The sequence below is a fragment of the Asterias amurensis genome, chromosome 19 (assembly GCF_032118995.1).
Source record: "Asterias amurensis chromosome 19, ASM3211899v1".
Taxonomy (NCBI): Eukaryota; Metazoa; Echinodermata; class Asteroidea; order Forcipulatida; family Asteriidae; genus Asterias; species Asterias amurensis.
Window position 1 is genome coordinate 6,077,029 of NC_092666.1, and position 24,486 is coordinate 6,101,514.

General features: G+C 33.8%; 1 protein-coding gene across 2 annotated transcripts in view; it reads left to right on the forward strand.

The window, feature by feature from the left end:
* LOC139951616 (kielin/chordin-like protein) overlaps positions 1-23,331 on the forward strand; it is a 213,249-nt gene extending 189,918 nt beyond the window's left edge. For both annotated transcript variants that reach the window (XM_071950586.1, XM_071950585.1), the window contains exons 2-3: positions 21,809-21,989; positions 23,000-23,331. In XM_071950586.1, the coding sequence (XP_071806687.1) occupies positions 21,809-21,989; positions 23,000-23,190 (372 nt within the window). In that variant the 3' untranslated portion in view covers positions 23,191-23,331. The remainder of the gene's footprint in view (positions 1-21,808; positions 21,990-22,999) is intronic.
* Positions 23,332-24,486: the final 1,155 nt, after the last annotated feature.

The window sequence follows — 24,486 nt, forward strand, 5'->3', positions numbered from 1 at the left end:
TTAATAAATCTCTAACTTTTGCTTATATACCCAGTCCGCACTGATAAAATGTCTTCAGTAGTATCTTATGTATCATTTGAAAGCATAAATTCACTGAAAAATTTTTCACCCCAAATCTGAAAAATCGACCCATGCCGGCATCACAATTTTTTGGGGATTTTTGACCAAAAACACAAACTCACAAAATTCGTAATAAATCTCTAACTTTTGCTTATATACCCAGTCCGCACTGATAAAATGTCTTCAGTAGTATCTTGTGTATCATTTGAAAGCATAAATTCACCGAAAATGTCTTCACCCCAAATCTGAAAAATTTACCCATGCCGGCATCACAGATTTTTTAAATTTTTGACCAAAAACACAAACTCACAAAATTCTTAATAAATCTCAAACTTTTGCTAATTTACCCAGTCCGCACTGATAAAATGTCTGCAGTAGTATCTTCTGTATCATTTGAAAGCATAAATTCACCGAAAATTTGGTCACCCCAAATCTGAAAAATCGACCCATGCCGGCATCACAATTTTTTGTTGATTTTTGACCAAAAACACAAACTAACAAAATTCTTAATAAATCTCTAACTTTTGCTTATATACCCAGTCCGCTGTGATAAAATGTCTTCAGTAGTATCTTCTGTATCATTTGAAAGCATAAATTCACCGAAAAATTTTTCACCCCAAATCTGAAAAATCGACCCATGCCGGCATCACAATTTTTTGGGGATTTTTGACCAAAAACACAAACTCACAAAATTCGTAATAAATCTCAAACTTTTGCTTATATACCCAGTCCGCACTGATAAAATGTCTTCAGTAGTATCTTGTGTATCATTTGAAAGCATAAATTCACCGAAAATGTGTTCACCCCAAATCTGAAAAATTTACCAATGCCGGCATCACAGATTTTTTAAATTTTTGAACAAAAACACAAACTCACAAAATTCTTAATAAATCTCAAACTTTTGCTAATTTACCCAGTCCGCACTGATAAAATGTCTTCAGTAGTATCTTGTGTATCATTTGAAAGCATAAATTCACCGAAAATTTGTTCACCCCAAATCTGAAAAATCGACCCATGCCGGCATCACAATTTTTTGGGGATTTTTGACCAAAAACACAAACTAACAAAATTCTTAATAAATCTCTAACTTTTCCTCATTTACCCAGTCCGCACTGATAAAATGTCTGCAGTAGTATCTTATGTATTATTTGAAAGCATAAATTCACTGAAAAATTTTTCATCCCAAATCTGAAAAATCGACCCATGCCGGCATCACAATTTTTTGGGGATTTTTGACCAAAAACACAAACTCACAAAATTTGTAATAAATCTCTAACTTTTGCTTATATACCCAGTCTGCACTGATAAAATGTCTTCAGTAGTATCTTCTGTATCATTTGAAAGCATAAATTCACCGAAAATTTGTTCACCCCCAATCTGAAAAATTTACCCATGCCGGCATCACAGATTTTTTAAATTTTTGACCAAAAACACAAACTCACAAAATTCTTAATAAATCTCAAACTTTTGCTAATTTACCCAGTCCGCACCGATAAAATGTCTGCAGTAGTATCTTCTGTATCATTTGAAAGCATAAATTCACCGAAAATTTGTTCACCCCAAATCTGAAAAAATCGACCCATGCCGGCATCACAATTTTTTGTTGATTTTTGACCAAAAACACAAACTAACAAAATTCTTAATAAATCTCTAACTTTTGCTCATTTACCCAGTCCGCACTGATAAAATGTCTGCAGTAGTATCTTATGTATCATTTGAAAGCATAAATTCACCGAAAAATTTTTCACCCCAAATCTGAATAATCGACCCATGCCGGCATCACAATTTTTTGGGGATTTTTGACCAAAAACACAAACTCACAAAATTTGTAATAAATCTCTAACTTTTGCTTATAAACCCAGTCCGCACTGATAAAATGTCTTCAGTAGTATCTTGTGTATCATTTGAAAGCATAAATTCACCGAAAATGTCTTCACCCCAAATCTGAAAAATTTACCCATGCCGGCATCACAGATTTTTTAAATTTTTGACCAAAAACACAAACTCACAAAATTCTTAATAAATCTCAAACTTTTGCTAATTTACCCAGTCCGCACTGATAAAATGTCTGCAGTAGTATCTTCTGTATCATTTGAAAGCATAAATTCACCGAAAATTTGTTCACCCCAAATCTGAAAAATCGACCCGTGCCGGCATCACAATTTTTGGGGGATTTTTGACCAAAAACACAAACTAACAAAATTCTTAATAAATCTCTAACTTTTCCTCATTTACCCAGTCCGCACTGATAAAATGTCTGCAGTAGTATCTTATGTATTATTTGAAAGCATAAATTCACTGAAAAATTGTTCATCCCAAATCTGAAAAATCGACCCATGCCGGCATCACAATTTTTTGGGGATTTTTGACCAAAAACACAAACTCACAAAATTTGTAATAAATCTCTAACTTTTGCTTATATACCCAGTCCGCACTGATAAAATGTCTTCAGTAGTATCTTCTGTATCATTTGAAAGCATAAATTCACCGAAAATTTGTTCACCCCCAATCTGAAAAATTTACCCATGCCGGCATCACAGATTTTTTAAATTTTTGACCAAAAACACAAACTCACAAAATTCTTAATAAATCTCAAACTTTTGCTAATTTACCCAGTCCGCACTGATAAAATGTCTGCAGTAGTATCTTCTGTATCATTTGAAAGCATAAATTCACCGAAAATTTGTTCACCCCAAATCTGAAAAAATCGACCCATGCCGGCATCACAATTTTTTGTTGATTTTTGACCAAAAACACAAACTAACAAAATTCTTAATAAATCTCTAACTTTTGCTCATTTACCCAGTCCGCACTGATAAAATGTCTTCAGTAGTATCTTATGTATCATTTGAAAGCATAAATTCACCGAAAATTTTTTCACCCCAAATCTGAAAAATCGACCCATGCCGGCATCACAATTTTTTGTTGATTTTTGACCAAAAACACAAACTAACAAAATTCTTAATAAATCTCTAACTTTTGCTCATTTACCCAGTCCGCACTGATAAAATGTCTTCAGTAGTATCTTATGTATCATTTGAAAGCATAAATTCACCGAAAAATTTTTCACCCCAAATCTGAAAAATTTACCCATGCCGGCATCACAGATTTTTTAAATTTTTGACCAAAAACACAAACTCACAAAATTCTTAATAAATCTCAAACTTTTGCTCATTTACCCAGTCCGCACTGATAAATGTCTTCATTGGTATCTTCTGTATCATTTGAAAGCATAAATTCACAGAAAATTTGTTCACCCCAATTCTGAAAAATCCACCCATGCCGGCATCACAGATTTTTTTGGATTTTTGGCCCAAAACACAAACTAACAAAATTCTTAATAAATCTCAAACTTTTGCTAATTTACCCAGTCCGCACTGATAAAATGTCTGCAGTAGTATCTTCTGTATCATTTAAAAGCATAAATTCACCGAAATATTTTTCACCCCAAATCTGAAAAATCGACCCATGCCGGCATCACAATTTTTTGTTGATTTTTGACCAAAAACACAAACTCACAAAATTCTTAATAAATCTCTAACTTTTGCTTATATACCCAGTCCGCACTGATAAAATGTCTTCAGTAGTATCTTATGTATCATTTGAAAGCATAAATTCACTGAAAAATTTTTCACCCCAAATCTGAAAAATCGACCCATGCCGGCATCACAATTTTTTGGGATTTTTGACCAAAAACACAAACTCACAAAATTCGTAATAAATCTCTAACTTTTGCTTATATACCCAGTCCGCACTGATAAAATGTCTTCAGTAGTATCTTGTGTATCATTTGAAAGCATAAATTCACCGAAAATGTCTTCACCCCAAATCTGAAAAATTTACCCATGCCGGCATCACAGATTTTTTAAATTTTTGACCAAAAACACAAACTCACAAAATTCTTAATAAATCTCAAACTTTTGCTAATTTACCCAGTCCGCACTGATAAAATGTCTGCAGTAGTATCTTCTGTATCATTTGAAAGCATAAATTCACCGAAAAATTTTTCACCCTAAATCTGAAAAATTTACCCATGCCGGCATCACAGTTTTTTGGGGATTTTTGACCAAAAACACAAACTAACAAAATTCTTAATAAATCTCTAACTTTTGCTTATATACCCAGTCCGCTGTGATAAAATGTCTTCAGTAGTATCTTCTGTATCATTTGAAAGCATAAATTCACCGAAAAATTTTTCACCCCAAATCTGAAAAATCGACCCATGCCGGCATCACAATTTTTTGGGGATTTTTGACCAAAAACACAAACTCACAAAATTCGTAATAAATCTCAAACTTTTGCTTATATACCCAGTCCGCACTGATAAAATGTCTTCAGTAGTATCTTGTGTATCATTTGAAAGCATAAATTCACCGAAAATGTGTTCACCCCAAATCTGAAAAATTTACCCATGCCGGCATCACAGATTTTTTAAATTTTTGAACAAAAACACAAACTCACAAATTCTTAATAAATCTCAAACTTTTGCTAAGTTACCCAGTCCGCACTGATAAAATGTCTTCAGTAGTATCTTCTGTATCATTTGAAAGCATAAATTCACCGAAAATTTGTTCACCCCAAATCTGAAAAATTTACCCATCCGGCATCACAGAATTTTTAAATTTTTGAACAAAAACACAAACTCACAAAATTCTTAATAAATCTCTAACTTTTGCTTATATACCCAGTCCGCACTGATGAAATGTCTTCAGTAGTATCTTATGTATCATTTGAAAGCATAAATTCACCGAAAATTTGTTCACCCCAAATCTGAAAAATTTACCCATGCCGGCATCACAGATTTTTTAAATTTTTGACCAAAAACACAAACTCACAAAATTCTTAATAAATCTCAAACTTTTGCTAATTTACCCAGTCCGCACTGATAAAATGTCTGCAGTAGTATCTTCTGTATCATTTGAAAGCATAAATTCACCGAAAATTTGTTCACCCCAAATCTGAAAAATCGACCCATGCCGGCATCACAATTTTTTGGGGATTTTTGACCAAAAACACAAACTAACAAAATTCTTAATAAATCTCTAACTTTTCCTCATTTACCCAGTCCGCACTGATAAAATGTCTGCAGTAGTATCTTATGTATTATTTGAAAGCATAAATTCACTGAAAAATTTTTCATCCCAAATCTGAAAAATCGACCCATGCCGGCATCACAATTTTTTGGGGATTTTTGACCAAAAACACAAACTCACAAAATTTGTAATAAATCTCTAACTTTTGCTTATATACCCAGTCCGCACTGATAAAATGTCTTCAGTAGTATCTTCTGTATCATTTGAAAGCATAAATTCACCGAAAATTTGTTCACCCCCAATCTGAAAAATTTACCCATGCCGGCATCACAGATTTTTTAAATTTTTGACCAAAAACACAAACTCACAAAATTCTTAATAAATCTCAAACTTTTGCTAATTTACCCAGTCCGCACTGATAAAATGTCTGCAGTAGTATCTTCTGTATCATTTGAAAGCATAAATTCACCGAAAATTTGTTCACCCCAAATCTGAAAAAATCGACCCATGCCGGCATCACAATTTTTTGTTGATTTTTGACCAAAAACACAAACTCACAAAATTCGTAATAAATCTCAAACTTTTGCTTATATACCCAGTCCGCACTGATAAAATGTCTTCAGTAGTATCTTGTGTATCATTTGAAAGCATAAATTCACCGAAAATGTGTTCACCCCAAATCTGAAAAATTTACCCATGCCGGCATCACAGATTTTTTAAATTTTTGAACAAAAACACAAACTCACAAAATTCTTAATAAATCTCAAACTTTTGCTAATTTACCCAGTCCGCACTGATAAAATGTCTTCAGTAGTATCTTCTGTATCATTTGAAAGCATAAATTCACCGAAAATTTGTTCACCCCAAATCTGAAAAATTTACCCATCCGGCATCACAGAATTTTTAAATTTTTGAACAAAAACACAAACTCACAAAATTCTTAATAAATCTCTAACTTTTGCTTATATACCCAGTCCGCACTGATGAAATGTCTTCAGTAGTATCTTATGTATCATTTGAAAGCATAAATTCACCGAAAATTTGTTCACCCCAAATCTGAAAAATTTACCCATGCCGGCATCACAGATTTTTTAAATTTTTGACCAAAAACACAAACTCACAAAATTCTTAATAAATCTCAAACTTTTGCTAATTTACCCAGTCCGCACTGATAAAATGTCTGCAGTAGTATCTTCTGTATCATTTGAAAGCATAAATTCACCGAAAATTTGTTCACCCCAAATCTGAAAAATCGACCCATGCCGGCATCACAATTTTTTGGGGATTTTTGACCAAAAACACAAACTAACAAAATTCTTAATAAATCTCTAACTTTTCCTCATTTACCCAGTCCGCACTGATAAAATGTCTGCAGTAGTATCTTATGTATTATTTGAAAGCATAAATTCACTGAAAAATTTTTCATCCCAAATCTGAAAAATCGACCCATGCCGGCATCACAATTTTTTGGGGATTTTTGACCAAAAACACAAACTCACAAAATTTGTAATAAATCTCTAACTTTTGCTTATATACCCAGTCCGCACTGATAAAATGTCTTCAGTAGTATCTTCTGTATCATTTGAAAGCATAAATTCACCGAAAATTTGTTCACCCCCAATCTGAAAAATTTACCCATGCCGGCATCACAGATTTTTTAAATTTTTGACCAAAAACACAAACTCACAAAATTCTTAATAAATCTCAAACTTTTGCTAATTTACCCAGTCCGCACTGATAAAATGTCTGCAGTAGTATCTTCTGTATCATTTGAAAGCATAAATTCACCGAAAATTTGTTCACCCCAAATCTGAAAAAATCGACCCATGCCGGCATCACAATTTTTTGTTGATTTTTGACCAAAAACACAAACTCACAAAATTCGTAATAAATCTCTAACTTTTGCTTATAAACCCAGTCCGCACTGATAAAATGTCTGCAGTAGTATCTTATGTATCATTTGAAAGCATAAATTCACCGAAAAATTTTTCACCCCAAATCTGAAAAATCGACCCATGCCGGCATCACAATTTTTTGGGGATTTTTGACCAAAAACACAAACTCACAAAATTCGTAATAAATCTCTAACTTTTGCTTATAAACCCAGTCCGCACTGATAAAATGTCTGCAGTAGTATCTTCTGTATCATTTGAAAGCATAAATTCACCGAAAATTTGTTCACCCCAAATCTGAAAAATCGACCCATGCCGGCATCACAATTTTTTGGGGATTTTTGACCAAAAACACAAACTAACAAAATTCTTAATAAATCTCTAACTTTTGCTCATTTACCCAGTCCGCACTGATAAAATGTCTGCAGTAGTATCTTCTGTATCATTTGAAAGCATAAATTCACCGAAAAATTTTTCACCCCAAATCTGAAAAATTTACCCATGCCGGCATCACAGATTTTTTAAATTTTTGACCAAAAACACAAACTCACAAAATTCTTAATAAATCTCAAACTTTTGCTAATTTACCCAGTCCGCACTGATAAAATGTCTGCAGTAGTATCTTCTGTATCATTTGAAAGCATAAATTCACCGAAAATTTGGTCACCCCAAATCTGAAAAATCGACCCATGCCGGCATCACAATTTTTTGTTGATTTTTGACCAAAAACACAAACTAACAAAATTCTTAATAAATCTCTAACTTTTGCTTATATACCCAGTCCGCTGTGATAAAATGTCTTCAGTAGTATCTTCTGTATCATTTGAAAGCATAAATTCACCGAAAAATTTTTCACCCCAAATCTGAAAAATCGACCCATGCCGGCATCACAATTTTTTGGGGATTTTTGACCAAAAACACAAACTCACAAAATTCGTAATAAATCTCAAACTTTTGCTTATATACCCAGTCCGCACTGATAAAATGTCTTCAGTAGTATCTTGTGTATCATTTGAAAGCATAAATTCACCGAAAATGTGTTCACCCCAAATCTGAAAAATTTACCAATGCCGGCATCACAGATTTTTTAAATTTTTGAACAAAAACACAAACTCACAAAATTCTTAATAAATCTCAAACTTTTGCTAATTTACCCAGTCCGCACTGATAAAATGTCTTCAGTAGTATCTTGTGTATCATTTGAAAGCATAAATTCACCGAAAATTTGTTCACCCCAAATCTGAAAAATCGACCCATGCCGGCATCACAATTTTTTGGGGATTTTTGACCAAAAACACAAACTAACAAAATTCTTAATAAATCTCTAACTTTTCCTCATTTACCCAGTCCGCACTGATAAAATGTCTGCAGTAGTATCTTATGTATTATTTGAAAGCATAAATTCACTGAAAAATTTTTCATCCCAAATCTGAAAAATCGACCCATGCCGGCATCACAATTTTTTGGGGATTTTTGACCAAAAACACAAACTCACAAAATTTGTAATAAATCTCTAACTTTTGCTTATATACCCAGTCTGCACTGATAAAATGTCTTCAGTAGTATCTTCTGTATCATTTGAAAGCATAAATTCACCGAAAATTTGTTCACCCCCAATCTGAAAAATTTACCCATGCCGGCATCACAGATTTTTTAAATTTTTGACCAAAAACACAAACTCACAAAATTCTTAATAAATCTCAAACTTTTGCTAATTTACCCAGTCCGCACTGATAAAATGTCTGCAGTAGTATCTTCTGTATCATTTGAAAGCATAAATTCACCGAAAATTTGTTCACCCCAAATCTGAAAAAATCGACCCATGCCGGCATCACAATTTTTTGTTGATTTTTGACCAAAAACACAAACTAACAAAATTCTTAATAAATCTCTAACTTTTGCTCATTTACCCAGTCCGCACTGATAAAATGTCTGCAGTAGTATCTTATGTATCATTTGAAAGCATAAATTCACCGAAAAATTTTTCACCCCAAATCTGAATAATCGACCCATGCCGGCATCACAATTTTTTGGGGATTTTTGACCAAAAACACAAACTCACAAAATTTGTAATAAATCTCTAACTTTTGCTTATAAACCCAGTCCGCACTGATAAAATGTCTTCAGTAGTATCTTGTGTATCATTTGAAAGCATAAATTCACCGAAAATGTCTTCACCCCAAATCTGAAAAATTTACCCATGCCGGCATCACAGATTTTTTAAATTTTTGACCAAAAACACAAACTCACAAAATTCTTAATAAATCTCAAACTTTTGCTAATTTACCCAGTCCGCACTGATAAAATGTCTGCAGTAGTATCTTCTGTATCATTTGAAAGCATAAATTCACCGAAAATTTGTTCACCCCAAATCTGAAAAATCGACCCGTGCCGGCATCACAATTTTTGGGGGATTTTTGACCAAAAACACAAACTAACAAAATTCTTAATAAATCTCTAACTTTTCCTCATTTACCCAGTCCGCACTGATAAAATGTCTGCAGTAGTATCTTATGTATTATTTGAAAGCATAAATTCACTGAAAAATTGTTCATCCCAAATCTGAAAAATCGACCCATGCCGGCATCACAATTTTTTGGGGATTTTTGACCAAAAACACAAACTCACAAAATTTGTAATAAATCTCTAACTTTTGCTTATATACCCAGTCCGCACTGATAAAATGTCTTCAGTAGTATCTTCTGTATCATTTGAAAGCATAAATTCACCGAAAATTTGTTCACCCCCAATCTGAAAAATTTACCCATGCCGGCATCACAGATTTTTTAAATTTTTGACCAAAAACACAAACTCACAAAATTCTTAATAAATCTCAAACTTTTGCTAATTTACCCAGTCCGCACTGATAAAATGTCTGCAGTAGTATCTTCTGTATCATTTGAAAGCATAAATTCACCGAAAATTTGTTCACCCCAAATCTGAAAAAATCGACCCATGCCGGCATCACAATTTTTTGTTGATTTTTGACCAAAAACACAAACTAACAAAATTCTTAATAAATCTCTAACTTTTGCTCATTTACCCAGTCCGCACTGATAAAATGTCTTCAGTAGTATCTTATGTATCATTTGAAAGCATAAATTCACCGAAAATTTTTTCACCCCAAATCTGAAAAATCGACCCATGCCGGCATCACAATTTTTTGTTGATTTTTGACCAAAAACACAAACTAACAAAATTCTTAATAAATCTCTAACTTTTGCTCATTTACCCAGTCCGCACTGATAAAATGTCTTCAGTAGTATCTTATGTATCATTTGAAAGCATAAATTCACCGAAAAATTTTTCACCCCAAATCTGAAAAATTTACCCATGCCGGCATCACAGATTTTTTAAATTTTTGACCAAAAACACAAACTCACAAAATTCTTAATAAATCTCAAACTTTTGCTCATTTACCCAGTCCGCACTGATAAATGTCTTCATTGGTATCTTCTGTATCATTTGAAAGCATAAATTCACCGAAAATTTGTTCACCCCAATTCTGAAAAATCCACCCATGCCGGCATCACAGATTTTTTTGGATTTTTGGCCCAAAACACAAACTAACAAAATTCTTAATAAATCTCAAACTTTTGCTAATTTACCCAGTCCGCACTGATAAAATGTCTGCAGTAGTATCTTCTGTATCATTTAAAAGCATAAATTCACCGAAAAATTTTTCACCCCAAATCTGAAAAATCGACCCATGCCGGCATCACAATTTTTTGTTGATTTTTGACCAAAAACACAAACTCACAAAATTCTTAATAAATCTCTAACTTTTGCTTATATACCCAGTCCGCACTGATAAAATGTCTTCAGTAGTATCTTATGTATCATTTGAAAGCATAAATTCACTGAAAAATGTTTCACCCCAAATCTGAAAAATCGACCCATGCCGGCATCACAATTTTTTGGGATTTTTGACCAAAAACACAAACTCACAAAATTCGTAATAAATCTCTAACTTTTGCTTATATACCCAGTCCGCACTGATAAAATGTCTTCAGTAGTATCTTGTGTATCATTTGAAAGCATAAATTCACCGAAAATGTCTTCACCCCAAATCTGAAAAATTTACCCATGCCGGCATCACAGATTTTTTAAATTTTTGACCAAAAACACAAACTCACAAAATTCTTAATAAATCTCAAACTTTTGCTAATTTACCCAGTCCGCACTGATAAAATGTCTGCAGTAGTATCTTCTGTATCATTTGAAAGCATAAATTCACCGAAAAATTTTTCACCCTAAATCTGAAAAATTTACCCATGCCGGCATCACAGTTTTTTGGGGATTTTTGACCAAAAACACAAACTCACAAAATTCGTAATAAATCTCTAACTTTTGCTTATATACCCAGTCCGCACTGATAAAATGTCTTCAGTAGTATCTTCTGTATCATTTGAAAGCATAAATTCACCGAAAAATGTCTTCACCCCAAATCTGAAAAATTTACCCATGCCGGCATCACAGATTTTTTAAATTTTTGACCAAAAACACAAACTCACAAAATTCTTAATAAATCTCAAACTTTTGCTAATTTACCCAGTCCGCACTGATAAAATGTCTGCAGTAGTATCTTCTGTATCATTTGAAAGCATAAATTCACCGAAAAATTTTTCACCCTAAATCTGAAAAATTTACCCATGCCGGCATCACAGTTTTTTGGGGATTTTTGACCAAAAACACAAACTAACAAAATTCTTAATAAATCTCTAACTTTTGCTTATATACCCAGTCCGCTGTGATAAAATGTCTTCAGTAGTATCTTCTGTATCATTTGAAAGCATAAATTCACCGAAAAATTTTTCACCCCAAATCTGAAAAATCGACCCATGCCGGCATCACAATTTTTTGGGGATTTTTGACCAAAAACACAAACTCACAAAATTCGTAATAAATCTCAAACTTTTGCTTATATACCCAGTCCGCACTGATAAAATGTCTTCAGTAGTATCTTGTGTATCATTTGAAAGCATAAATTCACCGAAAATGTGTTCACCCCAAATCTGAAAAATTTACCCATGCCGGCATCACAGATTTTTTAAATTTTTGAACAAAAACACAAACTCACAAAATTCTTAATAAATCTCAAACTTTTGCTAATTTACCCAGTCCGCACTGATAAAATGTCTTCAGTAGTATCTTCTGTATCATTTGAAAGCATAAATTCACCGAAAATTTGTTCACCCCAAATCTGAAAAATTTACCCATCCGGCATCACAGAATTTTTAAATTTTTGAACAAAAACACAAACTCACAAAATTCTTAATAAATCTCTAACTTTTGCTTATATACCCAGTCCGCACTGATGAAATGTCTTCAGTAGTATCTTATGTATCATTTGAAAGCATAAATTCACCGAAAATTTGTTCACCCCAAATCTGAAAAATTTACCCATGCCGGCATCACAGTTTTTTTTGGATTTTTGACCAAAAACACAAACTCACAAAATTCTTAATAAATCTCAAACTTTTGCTAATTTACCCAGTCCGCACTGATAAAATGTCTGCAGTAGTATCTTCTGTATCATTTGAAAGCATAAATTCACCGAAAATTTGTTCACCCCAAATCTGAAAAATCGACCCATGCCGGCATCACAATTTTTTGGGGATTTTTGACCAAAAACACAAACTAACAAAATTCTTAATAAATCTCTAACTTTTCCTCATTTACCCAGTCCGCACTGATAAAATGTCTGCAGTAGTATCTTATGTATTATTTGAAAGCATAAATTCACTGAAAAATTTTTCATCCCAAATCTGAAAAATCGACCCATGCCGGCATCACAATTTTTTGGGGATTTTTGACCAAAAACACAAACTCACAAAATTTGTAATAAATCTCTAACTTTTGCTTATATACCCAGTCCGCACTGATAAAATGTCTTCAGTAGTATCTTCTGTATCATTTGAAAGCATAAATTCACCGAAAATTTGTTCACCCCCAATCTGAAAAATTTACCCATGCCGGCATCACAGATTTTTTAAATTTTTGACCAAAAACACAAACTCACAAAATTCTTAATAAATCTCAAACTTTTGCTAATTTACCCAGTCCGCACTGATAAAATGTCTGCAGTAGTATCTTCTGTATCATTTGAAAGCATAAATTCACCGAAAATTTGTTCACCCCAAATCTGAAAAAATCGACCCATGCCGGCATCACAATTTTTTGTTGATTTTTGACCAAAAACACAAACTCACAAAATTCGTAATAAATCTCTAACTTTTGCTTATAAACCCAGTCCGCACTGATAAAATGTCTGCAGTAGTATCTTATGTATCATTTGAAAGCATAAATTCACCGAAAAATTTTTCACCCCAAATCTGAAAAATCGACCCATGCCGGCATCACAATTTTTTTAAATTTTTGACCAAAAACACAAACTCACAAAATTCTTAATAAATCTCAAACTTTTGCTAATTTACCCAGTCCGCACTGATAAAATGTCTGCAGTAGTATCTTCTGTATCATTTGAAAGCATAAATTCACCGAAAAATTTTTCACCCCAAATCTGAAAAATCGACCCATGCCGGCATCACAATTTTTGGGGGATTTTTGACCAAAAACACAAACTCACAAAATTCTTAATAAATCTCTAACTTTTGCTTATATACCCAGTCCGCACTGATAAAATGTCTTCAGTAGTATCTTATGTATCATTTGAAAGCATAAATTCACTGAAAAATTTTTCACCCCAAATCTGAAAAATCGACCCATGCCGGCATCACAATTTTTTGGGGATTTTTGACCAAAAACACAAACTCACAAAATTCGTAATAAATCTCTAACTTTTGCTTATATACCCAGTCCGCACTGATAAAATGTCTTCAGTAGTATCTTGTGTATCATTTGAAAGCATAAATTCACCGAAAATGTCTTCACCCCAAATCTGAAAAATTTACCCATGCCGGCATCACAGATTTTTTAAATTTTTGACCAAAAACACAAACTCACAAAATTCTTAATAAATCTCAAACTTTTGCTAATTTACCCAGTCCGCACTGATAAAATGTCTGCAGTAGTATCTTCTGTATCATTTGAAAGCATAAATTCACCGAAAATTTGGTCACCCCAAATCTGAAAAATCGACCCATGCCGGCATCACAATTTTTGGGGGATTTTTGACCAAAAACACAAACTAACAAAATTCTTAATAAATCTCTAACTTTTGTTTATATACCCAGTCCGCTGTGATAAAATGTCTTCAGTAGTATCTTCTGTATCATTTGAAAGCATAAATTCACCGAAAAATTTTTCACCCCAAATCTGAAAAATCGACCCATGCCGGCATCACAATTTTTTGGGGATTTTTGACCAAAAACACAAACTCACAAAATTCTTAATAAATCTCAAACTTTTGCTTATATACCCAGTCCGCACTGATAAAATGTCTTCAGTAGTATCTTGTGTATCATTTGAAAGCATAAATTCACCGAAAATGTGTTCACCCCAAATCTGAAAAATTTACCCATGCCGGCATCACAGATTTTTTAAATTTTTGAACAAAAACACAAACTCACAAAATTCTTAATAAATCTCAAACTTTTGCTAATTTACCCAGTCCGCACTGATAAAATGTCTTCAGTAGTATCTTCTGTATCATTTGAAAGCATAAATTCACCGAAAATTTGTTCACCCCAAATCTGAAAAATTTACCCATCCGGCATCACAGAATTTTTAAATTTTTGAACAAAAACACAAACTCACAAAATTCTTAATAAATCTCTAACTTTTGCTTATATACCCAGTCCGCACTGATGAAATGTCTTCAGTAGTATCTTATGTATCAGTTGAAAGCATAAATTCACCGAAAATTTGTTCACCCCAAATCTGAAAAATTTACCCATGCCGGCATCACAGTTTTTTTAAATTTTTGACCAAAAACACAAACTCACAAAATTCTTAATAAATCTCAAACTTTTGCTAATTTACCCAGTCCGCACTGATAAAATGTCTGCAGTAGTATCTTCTGTATCATTTGAAAGCATAAATTCACCGAAAATTTGTTCACCCCAAATCTGAAAAATCGACCCATGCCGGCATCACAATTTTTTGGGGATTTTTGACCAAAAACACAAACTAACAAAATTCTTAATAAATCTCTAACTTTTCCTCATTTACCCAGTCCGCACTGATAAAATGTCTGCAGTAGTATCTTATGTATTATTTGAAAGCATAAATTCACTGAAAAATTTTTCATCCCAAATCTGAAAAATCGACCCATGCCGGCATCACAATTTTTTGGGGATTTTTGACCAAAAACACAAACTCACAAAATTTGTAATAAATCTCTAACTTTTGCTTATATACCCAGTCCGCACTGATAAAATGTCTTCAGTAGTATCTTCTGTATCATTTGAAAGCATAAATTCACCGAAAATTTGTTCACCCCCAATCTGAAAAATTTACCCATGCCGGCATCACAGATTTTTTAAATTTTTGACCAAAAACACAAACTCACAAAATTCTTAATAAATCTCAAACTTTTGCTAATTTACCCAGTCCGCACTGATAAAATGTCTGCAGTAGTATCTTCTGTATCATTTGAAAGCATAAATTCACCGAAAATTTGTTCACCCCAAATCTGAAAAAATCGACCCATGCCGGCATCACAATTTTTTGTTGATTTTTGACCAAAAACACAAACTCACAAAATTCGTAATAAATCTCTAACTTTTGCTTATAAACCCAGTCCGCACTGATAAAATGTCTGCAGTAGTATCTTATGTATCATTTGAAAGCATAAATTCACCGAAAAATTTTTCACCCCAAATCTGAAAAATCGACCCATGCCGGCATCACAATTTTTTTAAATTTTTGACCAAAAACACAAACTCACAAAATTCTTAATAAATCTCAAACTTTTGCTAATTTACCCAGTCCGCACTGATAAAATGTCTGCAGTAGTATCTTCTGTATCATTTGAAAGCATAAATTCACCGAAAAATTTTTCACCCCAAATCTGAAAAATCGACCCATGCCGGCATCACAATTTTTGGGGGATTTTTGACCAAAAACACAAACTCACAAAATTCTTAATAAATCTCTAACTTTTGCTTATATACCCAGTCCGCACTGATAAAATGTCTTCAGTAGTATCTTATGTATCATTTGAAAGCATAAATTCACTGAAAAATTTTTCACCCCAAATCTGAAAAATCGACCCATGCCGGCATCACAATTTTTTGGGGATTTTTGACCAAAAACACAAACTCACAAAATTCGTAATAAATCTCTAACTTTTGCTTATATACCCAGTCCGCACTGATAAAATGTCTTCAGTAGTATCTTGTGTATCATTTGAAAGCATAAATTCACCGAAAATGTCTTCACCCCAAATCTGAAAAATTTACCCATGCCGGCATCACAGATTTTTTAAATTTTTGACCAAAAACACAAACTCACAAAATTCTTAATAAATCTCAAACTTTTGCTAATTTACCCAGTCCGCACTGATAAAATGTCTGCAGTAGTATCTTCTGTATCATTTGAAAGCATAAATTCACCGAAAATTTGGTCACCCCAAATCTGAAAAATCGACCCATGCCGGCATCACAATTTTTGGGGGATTTTTGACCAAAAACACAAACTAACAAAATTCTTAATAAATCTCTAACTTTTGCTTATATACCCAGTCCGCTGTGATAAAATGTCTTCAGTAGTATCTTCTGTATCATTTGAAAGCATAAATTCACCGAAAAATTTTTCACCCCAAATCTGAAAAATCGACCCATGCCGGCATCACAATTTTTTGGGGATTTTTGACCAAAAACACAAACTCACAAAATTCTTAATAAATCTCAAACTTTTGCTAATTTACCCAGTCCGCACTGATCAAATGTCTTCAGTAGTATCTTCTGTATCATTTGAAAGCATAAATTCACCGAAAATTTGTTCACCCCAAATCTGAAAAATTTACCCATCCGGCATCACAGAATTTTTAAATTTTTGAACAAAAACACAAACTCACAAAATTCTTAATAAATCTCTAACTTTTGCTTATATACCCAGTCCGCACTGATGAAATGTCTTCAGTAGTATCTTATGTATCATTTGAAAGCATAAATTCACCGAAAATTTGTTCACCCCAAATCTGAAAAATTTACCCATGCCGGCATCACAGATTTTTTAAATTTTTGACCAAAAACACAAACTCACAAAATTCTTAATAAATCTCAAACTTTTGCTAATTTACCCAGTCCGCACTGATAAAATGTCTGCAGTAGTATCTTCTGTATCATTTGAAAGCATAAATTCACCGAAAATTTGTTCACCCCAAATCTGAAAAATCGACCCATGCCGGCATCACAATTTTTGGGGGATTTTTGACCAAAAACACAAACTAACAAAATTCTTAATAAATCTCTATCTTTTGCTTATATACCCAGTCCGCACTGATAAAATGTCTTCAGTAGTATCTTCTGTATCATTTGAAAGCATAAATTCACCGAAAAATTTTTCACCCCAAATCTGAAAAATCGACCCGTGCCGGCATCACAATTTTTTGTTGATTTTTGACCAAAAACACAAACTAACAAAATTCTTAATAAATCTCTAACTTTTGCTCATTTACCCAGTCCGCACTGATAAAATGTCTTCAGTAGTATCTTATGTATCATTTGAAAGCATAAATTCACCGAAAAATTTTTCACCCCAAATCTGAAAAATTTACCCATGCCGGCATCACAGATTTTTTAAATTTTTGACCAAAAACACAAACTCACAAAATTCTTAATAAATCTCAAACTTTTGCTCATTTACCCAGTCCGCACTGATAAATGTCTTCATTGGTATCTTCTGTATCATTTGAAAGCATAAATTCACAGAAAATTTGTTCACCCCAATTCTGAAAAATCCACCTATGCCGGCATCACAGATTTTTTTGGATTTTTGGCCCAAAACACAAACTAACAAAATTCTTAATAAATCTCAAACTTTTGCTAATTTACCCAGTCCGCACTGATAAAATGTCTTCAGTAGTATCTTCTGCATCATTTGAAAGCATAAATTCACCGAAAATTTGTTCACCCCAAATCTGAAAAATCGACCCATGCCGGCATCACAGATTTTTTTGGATTTTTGACCAAAAACACAAACTCACTAAATTCTTAATAAATCTCAAACTTTTGCTCATTTACCCAGTCCGCACTGATAAAATGTCTTCAGTAGTGTCTTCTGTATCATTTGAAAGCATAAATTCACCGAAAATTTGTTCACCCCAAATCTGAAAAATTTACCCATGCCAGCATCACAGATTTTTTAAATTTTTGACCAAAAACACAAACTCACAAAATTCTTAATAAATCTCAAACTTTTGCTAATTTACCCAGTCCGCACTGATAAAATGTCTGCAGTAGTATCTTCTGTATCATTTGAAAGCATAAATTCACCGAAAATTTGTTCACCCCAAATCTGAAAAATCGACCCATGCCGGCATCACAGATTTTGTGGGGATTTTTGACCAAAAACACAAACTAACAAAATTCTTAATAAATCTCAAACTTTTGCTAATTTACCCAGTCCGCACTGATAAAATGTCTTCAGTAGTATCTTCTGCATCATTTGAAAGCATAAGTTCACCGAAAATTTGTTCACCCCAAATCTGAAAAATCGACCCATGCCGGCATCACAGATTTTTTTGGATTTTTGACCAAAAACACAAACTCACTAAATTCTTAATAAATCAAACTTTTGCTCATTTACCCAGTCCGCACTGATAAAATGTCTTCAGTAGTATCTTCTGTATCATTTGAAAGCATAAATTCACCGAAAATTTGTTCACCCCAAATCTGAAAAATCGACCCATGCCGGCATCACAGATTTTGTGGGGATTTTTGACCAAAAACACAAACTAACAAAATTCTTAATAAATCTCAAACTTTTGCTAATTTACCCAGTCCGCACTGATAAAATGTCTTCAGTAGTATCTTCTGCATCATTTGAAAGCATAAATTCACCGAAAATTTGTTCACCCCAAATCTGAAAAATCGACCCATGCCGGCATCACAGTTTTTTTTGGATTTTTGACCAAAAACACAAACTCACTAAATTCTTAATAAATCTCAAACTTTTGCTCATTTACCCAGTCCGCACTGATAAAATGTCTTCAGTAGTATCTTCTGTATCATTTGAAAGCATAAATTCACCGAAAATTTGTTCACCCCAAATCTGAAAAATCGACCCATGCCGGCATCACAGATTTTTTGGGATTTTTGGCCAAAAACACAAACTCACAAAATTCTTAATAAATCTCAAACTTTTGCTAATTTACCCAGTCCGCACTGATAACATGTCTTCAGTAGTATCTTCTGTATCATTTGAAAGCATAAAATCACAGAAATTTTGTTCACCCCAAATCTGAAAAATCGACCCGTGCCGGCATCACAGATTTACTGGGATTTTTGGCCAAAAACACAAACTCACTAAATTCTGAATAAATCTCAAACTTTTGCTAAGTTACCCAGTCCGCACTGATAAAAAGTCTTCAGTAGTATCTTCTGTATCATTTGAAAGCATAAAATCACAGAAATTTTGTTCACCCCAAATCTGAAAAATCGACCCATGCCGGCATCACAGTTTTTTTTGGATTTTTGGCCAAAAACACAAACTCACTAAATTCTTAATAAATCTCAAACTTTTGCTAAGTTACCCAGTCCACACTGATAAAATGTCTTCAGTTGTATCTACTGTATCATTTGAAATCATAAATTCACCGAAAATTTGTTTACCCTAAAACTGAAAAATCGACCCATGCTGGCATCACAGATTTTATTTTTTGATTTTTGACCAAAAACACAAACTCACAAAATTCTTAATAAATCTCAAACTTTCGCTATTTTACCCAGTCCGCACTGATAAATGTCTTCATTGGTATCTTCTGTATCATTTGAAAGCATAAATTCACAGAAAATTTGTTCACCCCAATTCTGAAAAATCCACCCATGCCGGCATCACAGATTTTTTTGGATTTTTGGCCCAAAACACAAACTCACAAAATTCTTAATAAATCTCAAACTTTTGCTAAGTTACCCAGTCCGCACTGATAAAATGTCTTCAGTAGTGTCTACTGTATCATTTGAAATCATAAATTCACTGAAAATTTGTTCACCCCAAATCTGAAAAATCGACCCATGTTGGCACCACAGATTTTGTTTGGATTTTTGACCAAAAACACAAACTCACTAAATTCCTAATAAATCTCAAACTTTTGCTAATTTACCCAGTCCGCACTGATAAAATGTCTTCAGTAGTATCTTCTGTATCATTTGAAAGCATAAATTCACCGAAAATTTGTTCACCCCAAATCTGAAAAATCGACCCATGCCGGCATCACAGATTGTTTTGGATTTTTGACCAAAAACACAAACTCACAAAATTCTTTTAAAATCTCAAAGTTTCGCTTATATACCCTGTCCGCACTGATTAAACGTCTTCAGTAGTATCTTCTGTATCATTTGAAAGCATAAATTCACAGAAATTTTGTTCACCCCAAATCTGAAAAATCAAGCTATGCCGGCATCACAGATCTTTTTGGATTTTTGACCAAAAACACAAACTCACAAAATTCTTTTAAAATCTCAAAGTTTCGCTAATTTACCCAGTCCGCACTGATAAAATGTCTTCAGTAGTATCTTATGTATCATTTGAAAGCATAAATTCACCGAAAATTTGTTCACCCCAAATCTGAAAAATAGACCCATGCCGGCATCACAATTTTTTGTTGATTTTTGACCAAAAACACAAACTAACAAAATTCTTAATAAATCTGAAACTTTTGCTCATTTACCCAGTCCGCACTGATAAAATGTCTTCAGTAGTATCTTATGTATCATTTGAAAGCATAAATTCACCGAAAAATTTTTCACCCCAAATCTGAAAAATCGACCAATGCCGGCATCACAATTTTTTGGGGATTTTTGACCAAAAACACAAACTCACAAAATTCGTAATAAATCTCAAACTTTTGCTAATTTACCCAGTCCGCACTGATTAAATGTCTTCAGTAGTATCTTCTGTATCATTTGAAAGCATAAATTCACAGAAATTTTATTCACCCCATATCTGAAAAATCCACCCATGCCGGCATCACTGATTTTTTTGAATTTTTGACCAAAAACACAAACTCACAAAATTCTTTTAAAATCTCAAAGTTTCGCTTATATACCCTGTCCGCACTGATTAAACGTCTTCAGTAGTATCACAAAATTCTACTTATAACTAGTATCGTTTAAAATGACACCACCTAAAACTAGCAATAAGACACTTCAGATGCTTAGGATACAAAACGGATCCGGGTCATTTTATGTGACCCGGATTCCGGTTCATTTCATATGACCCGGAATCCGGGTCAAATTATTTTGACCTGGATTCCGGGTCATATGAAATGACCCGGATTCCGGGTCATCTGAAATTACCAGGAATCCGGGTAATTTCAAATAAATCTAGAAAAATTAGAAAATTCTCAATAAATCAAAAAAAAGGTTGGTTGTTAACCCAGTCTCAACTGATCAAATGTCTTCAGTAGTCCGTTCTGTATCATTTGGAACAATAAAAACAGCGGAAATTTTTTGACCTCAATTTTGATTTTGTTTTTACAAGCTTCTGCTTATCAAAACTAGCAATAAGACACTTCAGATGCTTAAAGTCACCTGGAAATAGAATTTTTTTTCTTTCAAACATAAGAGTATATGCTTACGAACAATAAAACAATTTTTTTAGTAGTTGTTTGTCACGATTTATATGTTTAAAAAATATAAAGTACAAAACAAACGGTGACTAAAAGAAAGTGTGTTTATCTTTTAATATCTGCAGAGTGATGTGTCATCGCCAGCCCATGCCTTAATAGACCCGGAGCCATTCTATAATGCATGTCTGTACGATTGGTGCACCTGCCAAATGCAAGATAAATGCCTCTGTGATGTTCTCTCAGCTTATGCACACAGAGCAAGGGAAAAAGGAATCACGTTAGATTGGCAGAGAGAAAATTATTGTGGTGAGTAAAATCCCCTAGGCGTGACAGTTGTGTCCTTAAGCGAGACACTTAACCATTGCTTCGTCCTTCGGATGGGATGTCAAGCCGTTGGTCCCATGTGTTGTGTAACGCATGTAACAGAACCCAGTGCACTTAGATTTATTTGAAATGACCCGGATTCTGGCTCGTTTCATATGACTCGGAATCCGGGTCATTTCAGATGACCCGGAATCCGGGTCAAAAGAATTTGACCCGGAATCCGGGTCATTTTATGTGACCCGGATTCCGGGTCATTTCAGATGACCCGGAATCCGGGTCAAAACAATTTGACCCGGATTCTGGGTCATTTAAGATGACCCAGATTCCGGGTCATTTAAGATGACCCGAGTCCGGGTCAAATTGTTTTGACCTGGATTCCGGGTCATCTGAAATGACCCGGATTCCGGGTCATTTCAAATAAATCTAAAAAACATAGAAAATTCTCAATAAATCAAAAAAATGTTGGTTGTTAACCCAGTTTCAACTGATCAAGTCCTCAGTAGTCCGTTCTGTATCATTTGGAACAATAAAATCAGCGGAAATTTTTTGACCTCAATTTTGATTTTTTTTTACAAGCTTCTGCTTATAAAACAGCCCTAAAATCTTTATATAATTGTAACAAGATTTTAGGGCTGTTTACTGCTTACTACAACTTCATGTTATTTTTTCTTTACTCCATAGGTCTATGTTATTGTCAATATTTTTATGGATGTATGGAAATAAATGAGTATTAGAAATTAGTTGAATTGAACTCCATGTACAGCGCTTACAAAATACTGTACAATTTACAAGACCGACAAAATATAAACAATGAGATACACACATGCGAGTCAATGAACAATATCACACCGCAAGAAAAGGATATAGATATCATCTTAAAAATGGAAAAGATACAAAGATTCGAAGATAATGTCTTTTAAAAAAGAAATGCTTTGAGTTGAGTTGCTGACTGCAATTATTAAGAATTAAATAATGTCTTATTTTTCCTGCAGCCATTTCTTGTCCGAGAGGAGCCTACTATGCAGAATGCACCCCGCCATGTGAAGTTACTTGTCAATCAATCAATTCACTAGAGGCTCAAGAATGTGTACAATCACAATGTGTACCTGGATGTAAATGCCCTGCTGGAATGGTGCTACATGACTTTGAATGTATTAGTATAAGTGACTGCCCTGAACAATGAATGCAACAGTCATCCACTGGGTAAAAATGGGATACAGTGGGAGTTATCAATGATTTAGGCATTAATCAACTGGGTATAAATGGGATACAGTGGGAGTTATCAATGATTTAGGCATTCACCAACTGGGTATAAATGGGATACAGTGGGAGTTATCAATGATTTAGGCATTAATCAACTGGGTATAAATGGGATACAGTGGGAGTTATCAATGATTTAGGCATTAATCAACTGGGTATAAATGGGATACAGTGGGAGTTATCAATGATTTAGGCATTAATCAACTGGGTATAAATGGGATACAGTGGGAGTTATCAATGATTTAGGCATTAATCAACTGGGTATAAATGGGATACAGTGGGAGTTATCAATGAGTTAGGCATTCACCAACTGGGTATAAATGGGATACAGTGGGAGTTATTAAAGGCACTGTACACATTTGGAAATTGTCAAAGACCAGTGTTGTCACTTTGTGTATCCCATCATAAGCATAAAATAACAAGCCTGTGAAAATTTGGGCTCAATTGGTCATCAAAGTTATGAGAAAATTATGAAAGAAAAAACACCCTTGTCACACGAAGTTGTGTGCTTTCTGATGCTCGATTTCGAGACCTCAAATTCTAAACTTGAAGTCTCAAAATCAAATTCGTGGAAAATTACTTCTTTCTCGAGAACTACATCACTTCAGAGGGAGCTGTTTCTCACAATGTTTTGTACTATCAACCTCTCCCCATTACTTGTAATCAAGAATAGTTTTATGATGATAACTATTTTGAGTAATTACCAATAGTGTCCCCTGCCTTTAATGATTTAGGCATTTACCAATTGGGTAAAAATGGGATACAGTGCAGTTATCAATGATTTAGACATTAACCATACAATTGGGTATAAATGGGATACAGTGGGAGTTATCAATGATTTAGGCATTCACACACTAGGTACAACTGGGAAACAGTGGAAGTTATCAATAGGTAACTACAGGGTGTGTTTGTGAAACTACCAGTTTGGTGATAGTATATAGCTCAAGTTCCATGGGGTACTCTGGGAGAACCACTGGGGATGTAGTGGGAATCTAGGTGACACTGGGTATAAAAATATGTAATGAATATACCATACATCTGGGTGACACTAGGAACCACTGGGGATGTAGTGGGTACATCTAGGTGACACTGGGTATAAATATATGTAATGAATATACCATACATCTGGGTGACACTAGGAACCACTGGGGATGTAGTGGGTACATCTGGGTGACACTGGGTATAAATATATGTAATGAATATACCATACATCTGGTTG